General features: G+C 39.2%; 1 protein-coding gene across 1 annotated transcript in view; it reads right to left on the bottom strand.

Moving 5' to 3' along the window:
* The window catches only part of Adgrv1 (adhesion G protein-coupled receptor V1), a 546,923-nt gene that overhangs the window by 445,433 nt on the left and 82,103 nt on the right, over window positions 1–19,387 (bottom strand). Inside the window, exons 22-29 of the mRNA XM_052743671.1 lie at window positions 15,647–15,823; window positions 14,552–14,732; window positions 12,399–12,601; window positions 9,925–10,054; window positions 7,637–7,717; window positions 6,158–6,297; window positions 3,599–4,208; window positions 417–632 (exon numbers count right to left, since the gene is read on the bottom strand). Coding sequence (XP_052599631.1) covers window positions 417–632; window positions 3,599–4,208; window positions 6,158–6,297; window positions 7,637–7,717; window positions 9,925–10,054; window positions 12,399–12,601; window positions 14,552–14,732; window positions 15,647–15,823 — 1,738 coding nt within the window. The remainder of the gene's footprint in view (window positions 1–416; window positions 633–3,598; window positions 4,209–6,157; window positions 6,298–7,636; window positions 7,718–9,924; window positions 10,055–12,398; window positions 12,602–14,551; window positions 14,733–15,646; window positions 15,824–19,387) is intronic.

Genomic DNA, 19,387 nt, shown 5'->3' with positions numbered 1-19,387 from the left:
AAAAATTCAGTGTCACTGGTATGTAAATCATGCATATTTGTGTCTAAAAGGGCTTAAGTATTGGGAGCCAAGGGTGTAGCTCAGTTGGTAGAATGTTTGCCTACCAAGCACAAGCACAGGATTTGATTTCCAGCAGTGCACAAACCCAGTTTGGTGGTACATGCCTATTCTGTGAACACGGTAGGCAAGAATCAGAAGTTCAAGGCCATCTGCACCTACACAGTGAGTTTGAAGATAGCTTTGGCTACATGAAACTCCATCTAAAAAAAATAAAAGTCTCTCTCGTGTGTGTGTGTGTGTGTGTGTGTGTGTGTGTGTGTGTGTGTGTGCGCATTTTCCTCTCTTTTGAGATGCTGTTGCTCACAGACACATGCCACTCTGACACACGCCAGTGCCCCTTCCATGTCTTTCCTTACCAGCAACTGCAGTCACTGGCACAGCTTTAAACTTAACAGAGACATCTGCAAATGCTCCTCCCGTTCGAGTCACGTTGATAATGGGACCAACATGATTTTCTGCGACACGGACACTTGGTGCCGACAGCTGCACTGTTCCGAATGCATCATCATTGGCAACAATAATGAGATGGGCCACGGTTTCTACCTTAGGCCCAAGGCGTGGGGAATGCGGGACTGGAAGACAGAATGCAAAGCAGCCAATTTCTAAGACCTAACAGCCATCAAGAACCTAACAGAATTCTCATTCTTTCCCCCTATTTATGGTTTTAAAAGTTTAAATATGTCTATCTGTCAGCCTTAATCTAGGCACTGGAAATACAAAAATAAAGTTAATAGGAAATCTCTGCTCTCTTTTAATTAACACATATTCTAGGGATTAAAAACATTATCAAAGCAACAGTTAGACTATAAGAATATTTTAATGAGCATTAGACATTGATGATCCCAGTATAATTAATCATCAACTTATATAACATTGATTGGATTCTAAGAGCCTACAGAATTACACTACCACAATTAGGTCTGTGCTATGCCATTGCTAAAACAGAATTCCAACACAAAATTGAGCAGGAAACTACTAGACCCCAGAGCCTTAATCCAGCTGCAGCCAGCCTTCCCCTGTCGGTGTGGCAGATGCTGGAACTCATTCCCCATCACTCTGCACTTGGATGCCTGTTCTCCAACCATCTTTTCTCCCTTCGTTTGCTTCTCCTAGCACTCAAATCACGGTGCTGATCGCTTCTTTGAAACAAACTTTCTAAGCTTCCACATAAGAATATGCACTATTTATCTTTCTGTACATGGCTTATGTCACTTATAATAACATCCTTCGATTCCATCTATTTTGTCCCAAATACAATTTCATTCTTTACGCAATTAATAATATCTTTATGCAAATAATAATATGTGTGCCCTTTTTTTTCTATCCATCTGCTGATATATTTGAATTGCATATATGCCTTAGTAGGGTTACTATTGTTAAGATGAAACACCATGACCAAAAACAACTTGGGGAGGTTTACTTGGCTTACATATCCTGAGTCACAGTTCATTGAGGGAAGCTAAAGCAGGAACTCAAACCAGGTGGGAACCTGGAGGCAGGAGCTGATGCAGAAGCCATGGAGGAGTTCTGTTTATAGGCTTGCTCCTCATGGCTTGCTCAGTTTGATTTCTTATAGAACCCAGGACCACCAGCCCAGCGATGGCACCATTCACAATGGGCTGGGCCCTCACCATTAATTACTAATTAAGAAAATGCACTATAGCCAGATCTTATGGAGGCATTTTCTTAGTTGAGGTTCTTTTCTCTCAGATGACTCTGGCTTGTGTCAAACTGACAGAAAACTAGCCAGCCCAATATATTTGATACATTTGTATATATAACTGACATATTTGGATTGCATGAATACATGCATATACACAGACACGTACACACATTTCTACAGATAAGGAGCAAGGAGTTAATGAAATTACCTAAGATCTTATATTAGTACCTATCAGATATAACTAAGAAACACACTACACTCATTTCCTCCTCAAAGGTAAAATTCTCAGCAAGCCATGTGTAATACCTAAAGTTATCCACAAGTGGGCACCCTATGCCGAAGTCTTCTTACACTGCTCACATCCACAAAAAAGGGATGACTACGTTCATAGTGAAAGCTTGCCAGACCTCACTTTGGTTTTTGTCTATTAAAATCTGAGTCTGTCTCTCCCTTCTGTCCCTCCCCCTCTCAATTCTGCACTTACTTGTCTACTCCTTAGCCTACATAACAACTGTTCTGTATTATTCCATAAAAGATGTGTTGACTGTTTTTCCCATCCCAAAAGGGCAAAGGTTCTCAGCATATGCCATTCTACCAATAAGCTCCATTACTGAATGCTTAAAATACAGCAGACACTGTATTACTCTTTACATATATTACCACATGTAATCCTCCCATATATATTATAAATAAAGAAATTACTTACTTTTCTATTATCTCCTAATTATACAAGGAAAATAGGGCTTTCAAAGATCATGTCCAACAACTTATTATTATACATTGGAACAAAGTTATCCGACTTCAACACAGCTCCAAGCCACTGTTACATGTGGTCATCCAAAGGGTTTTATTTCAATCTCAATACACTATGAACTGCTTGAAAAACAATATGTGCTTTATAATTCTTAGTTAATAAGACAAATTATTTAGCTTTAACTTCTTTGCTGTTATAGCTGATCCTAAATCTATGTTAAAAGAAGAGCAGAGATGATTCATGAAAAAATTTTAACCTGAATATTTAATGTTAGCATCTGTAAATGTCCTTCTGTAACCCTCACCTTTAACTAGTAAGACTCTTGTTCACCTCGTACAGTATTTACCCAGGTAAGGTGAGCACACTTACTGAGAAGCGTTCTTAATTCATACGGCAGTGTATTAGAACATGCAGGTCTTGGAACCTTACATCCTATCCCTTGTAATTCCACAAATTCTCAGTTCTTACAGTCCAACAGCCCTTTCTCCTCACCTTACACACATTTGCTGATCAGGAAATCTGTCAGAAGTGTACCAGTGTGAAAGAAGCTCCCAGTGTTGCCACAAGAACTACATATGGGCTTTTCAGACTGATTGCAGAATAGTTTGAAGCAACAAAACAATATGAGGGTCAGTTACATAACCATTACACAGGAGTTCTTAAAATGTACTTTGGGGACATGACTGTTTTTTTACAGTTTGATTTCTAAGGAAAAATGCATGCCCCATTTCCAGTTGTCTTAATGAAAACCTTTACAAGTACTGCTTTCAAAGACAGCACTTGGAGCTAAGGAGATAGCCCAATGGTTAGAGCACTTGCGCTGCTCTTGCAGAAGACTTGAATTCGGTTCCGAGCACCCCCACTGGGCAGCTCACAACCACCTGTAACTAAATTCCAGGGGATGTGATGCCCCATTCTGGCCTCCTTGGGTATCTGAACACATGTGGTACACATGCACACACTCAGGCATGCACACACAAACACATAAATAAGAAAATTGTTTAAAGGTAACTTTACTTACCTTTGATCTTACCTTTCCTGTAGAATTTTCTGCTATACAAAACTGCTTTTCATTTTCATAGTCTTACCTCTAATAATAATAACACACTAACGGTACTTACTCGGGCGAGTTTGCACTCTCTCTACTAAAGTAGAATTGACTAGTTCAATGAACACAGATTCTGACCGTTCTGGTTCATCATCATCCAGGATTGAAATAGTTATTGTTGCCTCAGTCTGATTAGCTCTAAAAAGAGCCAATCCGGATGCTGATACATAGTCTCCTCCTTGACTTGCTCTAGCTAAGTTAGGTGGGAAATAAGGTGGTTTTTCCATATCGTCTATAGTTGCATATGAGATTGCAACTTCTCCCAGGAGGCCTTTCAACCTTATTATAGATAATGTAACATTGTGGGTTGCTTCTTCAACACTGATAGGTCTAGTTTTGTTAGAAAAAATGAACACCCCATAAGGATCGTCACTAGCCAAAATTGTCAATGTGGCATTAGTAAGGACTCCCAACGAGCCACTGGAGACGCTGAGGAGCGACACGGTGAGTGCCTTGTCTAGCTCTGGCTCTTCATCTGGCAAGATCTCCACAGGGATGCCGGCAGTCCTCTGCCCAATCTCAAACGTGATGTTGCCAGAGGTGACCGCGAGATCCCCATCAGGATCAGAGTCTATGTTCCAATGCAAAGTCACATGGGACAGAGCTCCCTGAGTCCGGGTAACCTAGGAAATATTTAAGAATTAAAAAAAGAAGCTGGAAGACTGACTTAAGAATTTTGTTTAAGTACATGATAGTGCCAAAATGAATTTTAAGTTTTCATTAACTTGTTTTTTAACGTTTATTTTCATTTTCTAAGTTCTCAAGGCTATGTGATCATTGAAGGTAGGAGCCAAACATTACCTTTCCCTAACTCCTCAGGGCACCTTCCGTGAGGAGGGTGTGTAAAAGTGAGTATGGCAGAAGACCACAGACTAGACACACAATGTTCAACTTCCAAGTAAATCACAGCTGCTATCATCTGCGAATTTATCATCCAGATCAACAGTGAAACTAATGTGGCTGACTGTGTGCATGTTTATGCGCACACACGGGATATTCTCTACACTGATATTCTCTACACTGACTAAAAAAGATGGAGCCTCCTCTGTAATCAGTGACATTTTTCTGAAAAGTTACTTTCAATATATTCGACCCAAAGTACAACAAAGTACATTTAGAAGAAATGCTTCAATATATAAGAATAAAAACTTAAAATTGTCCCAAAGAAACCCTAACTTGTTAGTCCTAATAATAATTTCATTTTTATTTAATTATCATTTTCAACTCAAACTAAAATGAGGCAATAATTTCATCAAAGTATGATCCTTTTTCATATTTTTGGTTCTAAGTAATTAATTATTCTTTCTAAAGTTATTCAATCAATTTCATAGCAGATTTAGATAATTATTCCACACAGACAAAAAAAAATCTGTCACTAAGAGTATAGAAGGATGTATTTGCACATCTTTCTTCATCATTACATGAAAAGTGGGGAAGCTGAGTGAGCTGTGAGCTCTGTTGAGTTAGTTAGTGATATAATCCTTCTCAGTCTCTGTAGAACTCAGAAGGCCAGGCACAAAACTAAACATTATTAGTGGTCATTTTACTATCCACAAATCTTTGGGATTTCCTTTTCTTCTATATGAGGTGGCATAGGACCACATGGCCACACAATTCACTCACAGATATAAAATAAATCACTTCCTTCTCAACACCCACATCCCCCAACCATGGCTTTTATGAAGGTAAGTAATCCTTGGCTCCTAAAGTGACTGATGAATCAAGTCCTTTTGCCAACTCCGGTTGGATATACACCACGAACAAAAATTCCTTTAAAATAACTTCCCATTCATTTGTTTGTTTGCTTGTTTGTTGGGGGGTGCCACAGTGAGGGTACAGAGGACAGGGGTGTCTTCGATGGGTCATTTCTTTCATACCCCGCCCCCTGTAGGTCCCCAGTGTGAACTCAGGCTATCAGGGCCTCAGTGCCTTTAATTGCGGAGTCATCTAGCTCACCAGGGCCCAGAAGCAATTTTTTTCTTGTGCTAAGATGCTGAGATTTTGAAGCATTTGTTGCCACCGTCTATCTGAACTAATGCAGAAATCTATGCGACAGAATTATATAGCAAAGGTCCATCATGAAGGGTAATGACCTAAAAGCCTCAGGTGGACTGAGAAGCTCTGGCATACCATACCCAACAGTATCTACCTCTCCGGACAGGGGAGCAGACCAGAAGATGGGCTCTTCCATCCCCAAGTTTCCCTTTCCCTCCCTGTAAAACTCCAAGAGCCCCACGCCACACGCTCATAGTCTCTGTTGTTCTGATTAAAGAAGAATTCTGCCTCCTGAGATGCCTGTCTGCTTCCTTTTGTTTCCAATTTGCCTCCGTCAATCCAAGTATAATACATCATATTCTCTAAAAGGTAAGGAGCCCTCAAAATAACAAAATGAATTTACATGTAAATGCAACCACACACTAACACCAAATCACTGACTAGCAATCTGCACTCCTGTTACCTATAAGCTTGCTCTTAACCACCTACACAGGAAAAAAAGAAAAGGAAAAGCATGCCTTACTAGTACTAGTACTACATCATTTTAAGATTAGGAGGTGTCTTGGAAAGTACTCACATTCAATACTACAGTACTGAACCCATCCTCTGGTTCAGTTCCACTGACGAAGAGTGACTCAGGGCTGAATTCAAACACCCCATGAGCATGGTCAGAGGCAGCAATTGTCACCAGAATCTGGGAAGCCGCTCCTAGACTGGCTGTAGGAACAAATTCCCACAAACAGAAAAGAAATATTAATCACTATTTTACAAACCACCATAAAAGCCAATAAAGAACTATTTTGGAAAAATATGTAAGGCTTTTCGTTCATGAAGTGCATTCTCATTGGTTTTAGGAAGAAAGGTGACACAAATGGCGGCCACACATCTTTGTGCTTTTATGACCCTTCTCTGCTTTGGCAACAAGTGCTGCCTGAGCACTTGGCGATGAACAGGGAAGATTTGTTCTTCCTTTTCTTTCTCCATGAAAGAACATTCTCCCACACAAAGGTCTCCCACGGCTCTGCTGACCTCTGAAGAACACGGGCCAAAACAGCCCTTACCTCACTGACACAGCAGTTTCCCCGGGATTTTAATGCATCCAAATGCAGAGTCTTGGCTTTCTAATGTGCATTAACCCTAAGCCTACTCTTCCATCATGTTATTATAGATTAGTTTCCTTAGATCCCAAATGATCCATGCCTATATCGGAAAGGATTCTAAAGACTAAAGGCTCATTCAATGTGTGTGTGTGTTTTTTATCATTATTAATGCCTGCAGACAAGAAAATGTACAATCCTAAAAGCAACAGTCACAGACATGGCGTGATATACTGATGGGTGTTAGAACTGAAGGGGGTAATGTGAGTCGTGTGCACTCTGGGACCAACAGCAAAACTTGACATTAGGAAAGAGAGCCTTTGAGGGTTAGAAGTGTGATCCTTCACCAGGCAGCTATTCTAAACATGCTCTGCATATATGATAAAAAAAAAAAAACTAGGGTAAAAAGCTGGAGGACCTTTGTACATGAATCTATGTATATGAATTGTACATGAATTCAAAACAAACCTCCGTATAATGGTAATTAACTAGGAACTTATTTTCCCTTTATATCTGATTTTTCTCATTTATCTTGATCAAATGATATGTATAAAGACTCATGTTCCTTATTGTACAGAAAATAAGTGGGATGGATTTAACTTGAAAATACAAATGTTCCTTCCATTGGTCAGTTTACAGGCATTCAAAGCCATGTAAAGCGTTTTCAACAATGATTTGTTTTTAAGGGCATTCAAGCAAAGTTTCTCTCCATTCAGAATCAGCAAACCATGGCAGGTCCATGTGGTGAGGAGTGCTTGGCCATCAGAAACAGACAAGAATGTGTTTCTGTCTCTGTGACTGAGAGAAAATACTTCATAAAGCTGCCGTGGTGGTTAAGGAGTTAAAACACAAAGGGTCATCTAGTTACCAAAGATGACAGTAAGTGATTAGTATTGCTGCCTCTGAAATGAGAAGCTAAAATAAAAATACTAGTAAGGGACCTCGGGACAGCTGCTTACCGTGTGCACGAACAGGCGAGAAGAAGAAATCCGCGTCCCCTTCTCCACTACCACTGCCTTCCACCCTAAAGAGTTCAGGCACTTCACAAGAGACACACAGAGACAGCCACACAACACACAGCAACACAAGGAGAAAATTAAGAGCACTTAAAACATACCAAGTAAAGAAGAAAATGCAGTAACAACCACGCAAGGATGCACACTCTTCCATAGACAACAGGTCATTTTGAATGATGATATGGAACATCATGTATAAAATTGCTAAATCTTTCTAGTTTGGGGAAAAATTCCAAGTAAATAGTAACTAATATTTTCCATGTCCAATAATGTAAATAATTTTATCTGGAAATTTTCACCCTTTACAGTAATTTTAATCCATAGAATTTTAAATTTTTTGATAATATTTGTGTATATAATCATATATTTAGACTTACACGCCAGTGAAGTTCACCTTGTCAATCACGATCAATTCAAAACTAGGGAAATGTATCTATCATTTCAAACCCTACCACATTTACCATTCTCAAACTTAATTGCCTATTTGACACTGACATTGTGGGAAAAGTCCTAGATCATCAGTTGAAAAATTCAATTTTAACCCTGTCTATAAGGGATACCAGTTGTAAATGGTCAACAAAACACTTCACTTCCTTGGTGTCTCAACTTTCTCACCTGCAAAAGGTGCTATGTTTTACAGAAATCTTACAAAGCTTACAAACATAATTAAAATAATACTGTAAAATATATAATGCCAGGGGAATATAGGAGAACTGTAACAAAATGCCAGGGGAATATAGGAGAACTATAACAAACGAAGTATTTACACTTTGATATCTAATCCATCTTCTACTCCAACCATGATTTTTAAAAATATTTATAAAGAAAGTCAGGGCAATGATGACTAAAATGAAAAGGCAGAGTAAGGAAAGCAAGCCACATCGAATATCCTTGATGGACAGGCCCAGGTTAAGGTCTGCCTTGGTTTTTGTCCTTCCCCCAATAGAGACTGGAATGTGCCAGGCATGAGAATTTATAGCACACCCATGACCTAAAGTCATCTCAGAGACAGAACGGATTGCCAGCAACTCTACAGTTCATAACTGCTCCCACACTGTCTAGAATTCATATGAAAGAAACGTAAAGTTCAAAGCCATAAACACCTCGGTTAGTATCAAACAACTATTAAGGTCATGGTTAGCATTCCCAATCAACTTTAGAAGCCAAACGGTATGGCACAAGGAGTGTTCTCTTGACCCACAAAGAATTTAGCTCTGCAAACTGTTCCACTTGTTACACAGTCCCTAACAATAAATATAGAGGAACATCAATGTCTAGACTACTTTTCTTCTTACCTTCAGCTCACTACTGAAAATTTAGTTTATCTATCACTACTTCTTACTAGGAAACTACAAATGAGAATCTATCACCAGTTAGAATACAACTGCCTAGTCTAAATGTCTGAGCAATGTTTCTACATAAACTCTTAAGTATCACTATGATGATAAATATCTCAGTTACATTTGATGATCAAGGAATGGGATGCAGTTCAGTGGTGAATCACTTCTCTGATATGCACAGGGCCTTGGGATTAATCCCAGAACTGCAAAATTTTGATGATTTTTTTTTAAGGAAGAGTCTCCCTCTGCCCTGGGGGGCCTGGAACCCAAACTCACAGAGATCCATCTGTCTATGCCTCCAAAGTGCCGGGATTAAAGGTATGGGACATCATACTTGGCCCTTGACTTGTTATTAACCAATACTAGTAGCAGTCACTGACATTTTCTCTTTCTAGTGCCTACATATTCCTTGAGTTAAGTGATGTAAACAGTGACTTCAAATAGGACATGTTAATCTTTTCATTAATGAAGCTGTTGTCATGAGAAGCTGATGTGGCAATGTGAAGGTGAACAGCTTCACTTTACAACGGAAAATGTTGTCAATGCATTGAGTTTAAACTTCAAAGACCTTTGGTAAACAGTTTTCTGATCATTAGAATTAATAATCAGATATTTCAGGCCTGTCTTCCCTATATTATCTCTCTGGACTGCTCTGATAGATGCCTGCATTCTATCTGGAGACAGCGCTAGTGGACCCATTAAGAGAATGCACAAAGCAGGTCTATAATAGCCCTACAGTTTGGGGGTCAGTAAGGAGAATGGCAGCAGCCGTTTGGCACTGGGTAAAGCTGTTCCATGAGTGATGAAAAGGAAGCCGTGCACTGGCACTACTTAACGGCAGCGTGGTCGGCGGACAGGCAAATATTTGTTACTATGTGTTACCGGTCTTACCTCCTCCACCCGAGTTTAACAACTCAACTTGAAAAGACTTTTCCAGTTCCGGGATGGAATTATCAGTGATGTTGACAAAAATATATTTATATCTTTCTCCTGGTTGAAATTCTACTGTGCCAGCAATACTCTGAAACACAAATGAGATTTATCCATCATACTACAATTATTCTTTGTGCAAAATTGCAAAATGAAAATGTTTACTGTATACCAAACTGTCAAACCTCTAAGGGTTTGACTGAGCTTGTCTGTGCAGACCACGTCTTCTCTCACCACATCTAGCCATCCACACCACAGAGAACATGGCATTCGTGAAGTTCCTTCCCAACACCGACCGATGCCTACACCGTTATCATATTACCAGTGTCCTCCTGCTTCAGCTGCATTGTTCCTCCTAAACTTCAGAATTCAGCATAAAGCTCTGATGGTCCAGCCTATTTCACAGCCACCCCTCACAGATCACAAGCCCTGCCACTGTCTAAACGTATGCTTCACGTAACTCATTCTTGTCGGCAACTGGTAGCCGCTGGGAAAGGGAGAGTCAGTTTACCTTGGACGTGGCCCTGATGAGCAGTCCATGTTTCAGAGGATGGGCCTACACTTATGCACATGCTTGAAGCACTAAATGGACTCAATGGGTTAAAAAAATGATAGGAAGTTGGGAGAGAGAAATGTGGAAGTGATTCAGGTTAGCCAGGAGGGAGCCAGGGTGCATTTGATCAAACACATTATACTCATATTTGAAATTCTGAAACAAACGAACAAACAATGAAAACACAGAACTCCAAGCAGCTGAATGGAAAGACTTAGGAGGTGGGTATTACTTGCTACTTGGTTAGTAGAATTAGGAATAATCATAACAACAATAATCATTGAGAACAATTAATATTTAAAATTCAGCTGTTTCTTCTCCAAACATGATCCCTCCTGGCATCTTTCCTCACGTATGTATTTTAAATTTATTTTTGATAGCAAAGACCATCGTAAGAAGTAATGAAGGCAAACATTATCCAGTTATCCGTGCTAAGTAAATAAGTAGTTAAAAGTGATGTTGTCACAACCAGAACTTCAACGCCCTCTGAAAATACTCAGATATGTCTCCATGGACACACTTCCTATCTGTCACAAAGGACTGCATAGGTTTCCTGTTTTGTTTCATTTATTATGGAAAGTGATAATGAAATTAGAAATTGTGGTTATTTCAGCTACTCAGAAACTAAAGATTGTTAACATGAGCACCCAAGTATTACTTTAAGAAAATGCAGAGAACACTTTAAACCGAGAAGGCTCACATTGTGGAATATGTCATACACCAGTCTCATCAAAGATACAATATGTGCTGGAGAAAAAAAATTCATTTCCTAAAAAGAGTTTTTGGAAGACTAAATCTGTGAATACATAGTTAACTGGACTAGAGCTGAAATTAATGAAATTCATTTAGCCAAGACTTCTATGGCTCAGGAGGAAGAGTAGATACGAAATATTATGCAAGAGGATGGTGAGGAACAAGAATCTAACACTGAAAGCTTAAAAGAAAGAATTATCTGGGAAACGATAAATATTGAAGTATGCATTATCTTTTTTGAGAAGGATTCCCAAGAAGAAATTCTAACTATGTTCTTACTCAAAATACTGTTGTTAACCCTGCAAACAGGTAATGGTAATTGACTGTTACTACATATGCACCATGCACAGTGTACGATACACAAACTGATGTCGTTCATCTCCAGAGTGACCCTGCGCAATGAAGACATCATGACTTCATAGATAAAGAAATTAAGAGTAGGAAACATGAGTCTCCACCATTACACATGTAGAGGTCAAGCCAAACCCGGGTTCTGTCCATTTCTAGATCCTTAGTTTCATACTAAAGTGCCATATTGCTTCTCCTTTGGAAAAAAAAAAATGATAAAATTGAAAAAAAAAACATGCACACATAATATCTTTGTAATTTTGATTTTATCTCTTGGACCTTCTTAGAGAGTTTGAAATAGTTAAGAATCATCTTTTAATGCACCCGACCATTATAACAAACTCCACATGGAAACTTGGAAGGAGTGCGGCACACCGTACGGAAGCTACCTCAGTGTCATGGTCCATCGCAATCAACTGTCAACTTACACAAATTGAAAAGCTCCTAAGACAACCAGTGCGCTTTCTCTTGTTTGATGGGTTCCTTATGCAATGCAAGACACTTCCAACCCTCCGTGAGGGCTGTGCTCAGATTCAATGGACAAAAACAGCTTCACAAAGCATGGTGATAGGCTGAAGAAAGGTCTCAGTAGTTAAGAGCACTTGCTCATCCTGAGGATCCACATGTTGGCTCTCAACTCTCTGTAACTCTGGTTTCAGTGGATCCAAGGTGCTCTTCTGGCCTTGATGGGGATGGCATAAACATGGTGCACAGACACACATGCATGCAAAACACCCGTACACATAAAATAAAAAAAAAAATCAAAGTCTTAGTGGTATACCTGGTAGTCTTCCGGACTAAATGCTGTCAAGGACACTGTTCTAAATTCCACAGAAACCCTGCCAAGGAGTCCTTGTGCACGAACGATCAGCAAACGGATCTCTCCATCCTCCTCCTGTACGGTGAGGTGTGGTACACGACTGGCAGGCAGACTCACTGCATCTTCAGGCTGAGGAGGCGGCCCTGTGGAGAACTGCAGCAAGCCTAAGAGACAAAGTCAGAGGGTTCTTAGTCAGCTGTGGAAGAATTTCTTACTCAGTTGAAGCACTCTTGTATAATCATTTCTATCATCAGGATAAAATCCTGAGGAGCTTCACATAAAACGTGTTTTTAGAGTTAACTAACACACTTTTGATGCCAAATATTTTTCTTATAACTTTTAAAAATTATTTCTTTTATTTTTGAGATTATAGTATAATTACATCATTTTCTCCTTCCTCTTCCTCCATCCAAAGCCTTCCCTATATACATTCTTTTTCAAACTCATGGCCTCTTTTTTCATTAAATGTTATGTACATACATGTGTGTGTATATAGGAATACATGTTCTTAAATTCATAAATACAACCTGTCAGTCTGTATAATGTTAATTGTATGTGTGTAAGTTTTCAGAGCTGACTATTTGGTATTCAATAGCCAACTGATGTGCTCTTTCTGGGGAAGACTGTTTTGCCCACTCTCAGCATTCCTTGGTTGCCAGTAGTTCTTTGTGCAGGGCTGAGGCCTCATGAGATTTTTCATGTCTATGTTAGCATGTCTGCTGGTGCCATCCTTGATCAGCTCACGTTTAGGCAGTCATGTTGGTGAGTAAACTGTGTGACTGTGTTATCTAGAAATTTCGGAAGCTGCACCCATAATTGTTTAAGCCTCTACAATGTTGAATATTAGTGTGTAAGGGAAGCAACCAATAGTACTTCCCAGATCGGACATCTATGAACTATACCAATGACCATTGTGGCACAGTAATCCTGAGTGTAGTCAGTAGTGACAATACAGACCCTGGCAGTAACCGACAGCTCTGTGATCGGACTTAAGACCCCCTTCAGCTAGAAGGAAATCATGCCTGGTACTGTGAACACAGTCAATACCCAGGGCTAGTGAAGTCATGGATCTTGGAGATGAACCTGCAACCCCCACTTTACTAAACCATAATCCTAACTATATGCTAAATATTTGTCCATATACCCACAAGTAAATAAAGTCTTCAACGTTCAGCAAGGAAACTTCTCTATGCAACAGATGGAGACCTTTACAGAAACTACAACCAATCAGCAATGCAGAATTGTCCCAACTACTATATCTGTAACACAAACCCTGCACCAAAGGCTTGGAATCATTATAGAAGATGGGGCAAAAACATTATAAGAGTCAGAGGAACAGGGAGTTTCCTGTGAGATTGTGTCATCTAGGAATGTCAGAAGCCACACCCAGAATGTTTTTAAGCCTTCATAATGTCAAGCATTAAAGTGTTAATTTTCCTTGTCTTTAGTCAAAGAAATCTGTTTAATCCCACTGAACAATCAATAAGAGAAATACTAAGGGAATTTAAAAAATATGTATTTCCAGACAATTACTCATATTTGACAAATTTCTGAATTCTGGAATTGATATACAGCCACACTGATGAAACTCTAAAGAATCTGCAACAATTTCTTTCAAATTTCACTCTAAAAACAGAGTAAGAGATTCTCTATTTCTCTACCCAGACACTTAAAGATGTCCTTTCTTCATCTGCACACAAAATATCACTTTAATAAAAACATTTTCAACATCCATGGTAGTTCCCAATTAAAACTATCACTTGTTAGTATAATAGTCAAACTACTATAGTGAAAACTGCATGTTTTGAAACCTAATAAGACATATATTACAAAGTTTTTAATTACCTCAATATTAACATATTACCATAAATATTTTAATTACAGGAATGTTGATAACCATATAAAAGTATTTTTAAACTTTAAACATATTACTTAAGCTCAGAAGTTGATCTTTACATTTTCTTTCATAAACAATGTCCTACAAAACAGTAACAGAGATGTTAGCACTAAGAGGCCTTAAAGGAGTTCTACTTCATACTCACTTATAAGAAGTTCTTAATAAAACCAAGTACGGCAAGAGAAGAGAAAAATAATTGCAACCGAGAGTGGTTTACCATAAGGGTGATCACTAGCTTTGATGGTGATGTCTGTGGTTTCCTTCTCGGGGTCGATGCTGGCGCCACTGCTGGGGGTTGAGCCAAGTTTTCCATCTCCTGGAACTGCGGAAACCAACGTCACCCGAAAATACTCATTAAGCTCAGGAATGTCATCATCAAGAACGTATAGATTCAGGACCTGTTCAATGCAAAAGCACAGCAGTAGTTACTACTTGGGGGAAATAGCCAACTGAATCATGTATGATTGAAATTGTCAGTAAACATTACTTATTTCTACACAAACTTGCACATTGTAATATATGTGTACCTGTGTAGGCACATACATAAATAAAAAGAGATCTGAGGATATTAATTCTTTAATAGTGTTTACTTGAATAAACTGAATGTGTTACCTCAACATTTGCATATTAGTATCTTGCTCCCAGGGTGGTGTGTTAAGAGTGGAGACTTTAGAAGAAAACTAGATATTAGAAACTTAATGAACAGGACCAGGATCAGTGTCCTTATGAACGAGGCCATGGGGCGCTCATTTACTCCTTCTACCACATGACACAATGAATCGGTACCACAGATGTAAAGCAGAAAAGGAGCCTCCCCAGCCCCTGCATCTACAGGCATCCGGCCCTTAAGCATCCCATGATTTCACACTGTGAACAGCAACGTGCTGCTGTTTCTAAACTCCCAATGTAAAGTAGTGTGTGATAGCAATCTAAACACATAGGAATAGTAACACACATCCGTCATATCAGTACGCAGGAGGATGACAAGTCCAAGGCCCACCTTGGCCACATGTTTCAAAATAGATTAGTAAGTAAAATATATAAAAATACAAATCTAGAAAGATATATCCTCAAGCTATATTAATTTTATTGTACTGGCATTAAAGAATTTATAAAACTAACATTGAAACTTTTTATTTTTCTCTCACAGAAAAGCTAGATTATTTCTGTTTTAAAGAATAATAGATACACCTAATTTCCCACATAGTTTAAAATGCTTAAATACCAAGGGATTGCTAACCAATGAATAAATAAAGAGATGATGAAACACTTTCCCAGAAGCATCTGAAGAAACCCAGGCGGTAGAGTTTACCTCAGATCTCTGCCAAGGCAGGAAGGTAATGGTGCCACTGGCATTAGCAAAATCATCAACGAGGTAATTGATGCCTTCCGATTCGATCTGTGAGATGGTGTAGAAAACATGAACATAATCCAAAGCTCCCCTTGTTCGCTCTACCACACAGGAAATGGTGGACCCCTCCTCTGTAATCTGTAATTGAGCATAAATGATTTTTAAATGCATGGTCAGTGAAGAAGTTAGTGCTTTCCCGAGTCCTTCTGCTTTGTATATCCTAGTTCTATGACTTTCCACGTGTCCAAACAGGGTTGGAGACCTCTACATTTACGAAGTGTATTTGAGAGCATTGTTTCTTCCCATGCTTATTAGGTACAAAGCAAAAGCAATTGTAATGGCTTTACTGTGTGAGTAGCTCATTCACTGATAGCTCCTGCCTGCTAGACACAATGCCAGGTATGATGGCTACAAAAGATCTTTTTTTCCAAAACAATGCACAACCCTCCACTGAATAAAGGACAATCAAAGAAGGCAACAGTCTCACAATGTAACAAAAGATGAAGTGTAGACCGACCAAATCCAGGCAGAGTCAATGGCAGAAGGCTGGACATAACATCAAGAACATTCTAGGATTGGCTACAAAAGCTTAAATATTGGTGGAATCATTCGGGAGTGATACAAAGCACAAAGGAAAGTATTTTAGAACTGTCTACCTAGAAGTGGTGGCTCTTCATCCCAGGACTTGAGAAATGGAGTCAGAAGATTATGATTTCTATGAGTTCCAGGTCAGCCTGGGCTACACAGTAAGGCCCAGATTCTATAGATAGATTGAAAGATAGATATAGACAGACAGACAGACAGACAGACAGACAGACAGACAGACAGACAGATAGATAGATAGATAGATAGATAGATAGATAGATAAATGATGGATGGATGGATAGACAGACAAGAAATAAATGCCTCAGATGGAGGAAACAGAAAAGGGCATTTTGTATTATGCTTGGTATCTTTTTAATTCCTTTTTTACACATACGTAAAAAGCATAAACATATCTGTGTACATTTTTTCAAAAGATAATATTTGATCCAAACAACTTAAAACTATGTGGAGCTGGAAGTCTGGTGTTTTTGAAGTAGATCTGCATCCTCTCCATAGGGTCTCAGTTTGACTCGGTTTTCACGTTTGGAAACACACTTCATGGACAACAACTGCAACTGCAGAGAAAAATATCTCCCGAGGCTAAGGTTAGGAGCTGACAGCAGGACCGAAGAAGACTGACTTGGAACTTGTCTACTGACAAGTGATAATGGAAAGATTTCTCAATGCATATGGACTATCCAGGACTTTCTCCGGCAAATCCTGAATTTCAAGGAGCAGCAGGAACCCACTGGCTCCAAAATAAACAGGAGGGAGCACACATGGGCCAACACGGTCAGTTCTCTGATTGCTCGCCATGTGGTACAAGATGAAGCAACCAGATAAGAGTTCACTGGAGTCATGAGTATATCTTCTGGCAGTCAGATGATCCCCCAGAAACTCAGTCAGAGTAGAACATCTAACACAGCAGTGTGTAAAGGACGGAGGTTGGAAACAGATTGAGACAATGAATCAGAAAGTCGTGTGGAGCTAGGGTAAGTCTCACTTCGGCTTCTAACTTCTTGAGCTCAGTTATAAAGTACTCAGAAGCTGATACCAGCACTGAATGTGCATAGGACATCCTGGGGAGAACATTCCAGCTCTACATGAGACGGTCCCTAGGCCAGCAACTTGCCTGAGTCTTTCACTAGCCATTCAAGTGCATTCACTTCGATGACTGTGTGCCCATTGTCAGACCTTCACATGGTATGTGGCCACATGATACATGATACCAAGGGCCATATACAACGAGCATATACACATAAAATTTGATAAGCGATATGTAAAGAAAGGCTAAGACAGTACAAGCAGTAGTTCAGCATTTGTGTTGGGATCCACACTTGATTTCTAGTGTTACAGTTTTTCTTCTGATTTTAAATAACTATCCCTGTATCACTTCCGGTATCAATTAATCTGCAACCTTCTGAGGACCATTCTTACAAGTAAACAAGTTCCTTCTCAAGGCAAGAGGCTACGACACACTTGTTGTAGGGTGCCTTAAGTGTTTACTGTATACACTTTTGTTAGTCCCCATCTTTCCTCTTAAGCACCAGTGGTATTGTTTTTTGAGCTATTATCTCCTGCCCCTGTCTAAGGGCTTAATGTTCTCACTACTGGTGACTGTGGTGGCTTCTGGAAAGCCACTCAGCGTGCTGTGACAGACATGACTTCCTGAGGCAAGGCCTTCCATCCTTAAGGGCTGAGGAGAAGAAACAGCAAAAAGACCCAAGAGCACAGTATGACTTCCCACGTGATTTCCTCTGTGGGCTCTGCTTGACATCTGCACACTGGCAGGATGTACCTGAGCAAATGGGAGATGGGAAGAGGAAGGTCGAGGGTCAGAGTTCTGAGCCCCTTTGTATGCTCATCAACTCTTCCCAGAATCTTCTTAAACAGGGAATCATAATGGTTACAGGACTTGGATGGAAATTAAACATGCACTATACATAGATTCTAGTAATACATTACCATATACAAGTATTTCCTCCCTTAAAAATAGACACCCATGTATTATAAGAGAAATGCTATGTAAAAATGTCTCACTTTATAAAGATAAATATGTACATACTGAAAAGAAGGATTCCTCTGTATTTCAACTTCCAACACAATGACAATTGATTTACTCCAATTTGTCCTCCAAATTTATGTTTTTATTATTTGAGAAATATATTTTTATGATATTCTTTCCACTCCCCATCTTTTCCCACATTCTACCCTCCACTCATCCAATTTCATGTTCTCACTCTCTCTGATTAAATAAAAAGTACTAAACTTAAACAAAACAAAAAAATAACACAAGCAAATAAAACACACACACATACACACACAGAGAGAGTCCTATTGTGTTGTCCAGTTCCTCCTAAGCATGGTATCACTTCGCATCACTCCAAATTTTAATGAGAATGACTTCTTTTGTACAATCTAAGCTCATAAACCATTTATTTGAATATGCAAATATTCAACCCCTCCTTTCAGCAAAAGGCAGGGAGCAAATATATCCAAAGACTTACTCAGGAATGTGTGGAGGATCCTTTTAGACCTAAAAAGCATGACCAGGAGGGATTAGAACTAGGAGAGAGCTTTACTATACCTTCCATCAACAAAATCCTCCTGACATGCTGTACAAGTATATTCAAATGCATGCTGTATATGAAGTTTATATGGAAATATGTAATGGTTTTGTGCTGTATTCAGCAAAGCATATCTTATAAAATTCAGTTAAAGACTCCATTAGGTGTCAAGAGTCCATAAGAACAAATCACTTAGGATGATTGGCTAAAACAATACACCATTAATGTTCACAAATATTATAAAACAAATGGCATCCCCTGAAGTTTTGTTGTTTTAAATACTGAGGTCAAACAGATTAAGCAATACTGAGAAAAGGTTAATTACTGGAGTCTGGCAATGAGCCACTATCCCCGCTGCTCTGTTTGGGTGTACATCATCTACAGGGACTTTAAATTCAGGTTTATTCACGTTCCCTCCCACAACCAGACATCTGATCCTAGAACGTCATCCTCATCACATTCTTTGCCCTCCCCCATCTTTTCCCACATTCTACCCTCCACCCATCCAATTTCATGTTCTCACTCTCTCTGATAAAAAAAAAAAAAAATG

The sequence above is a fragment of the Peromyscus californicus genome, unplaced genomic scaffold (genome assembly GCF_007827085.1).
Source record: "Peromyscus californicus insignis strain IS unplaced genomic scaffold, ASM782708v3 Scaffold_18__1_contigs__length_77618521, whole genome shotgun sequence".
Lineage (NCBI taxonomy): Eukaryota > Metazoa > Chordata > Mammalia > Rodentia > Cricetidae > Peromyscus > Peromyscus californicus.
The sequence above is the reverse complement of the archived record's forward strand: the minus strand, read 5'-3'. Positions and strand labels throughout refer to the sequence as shown.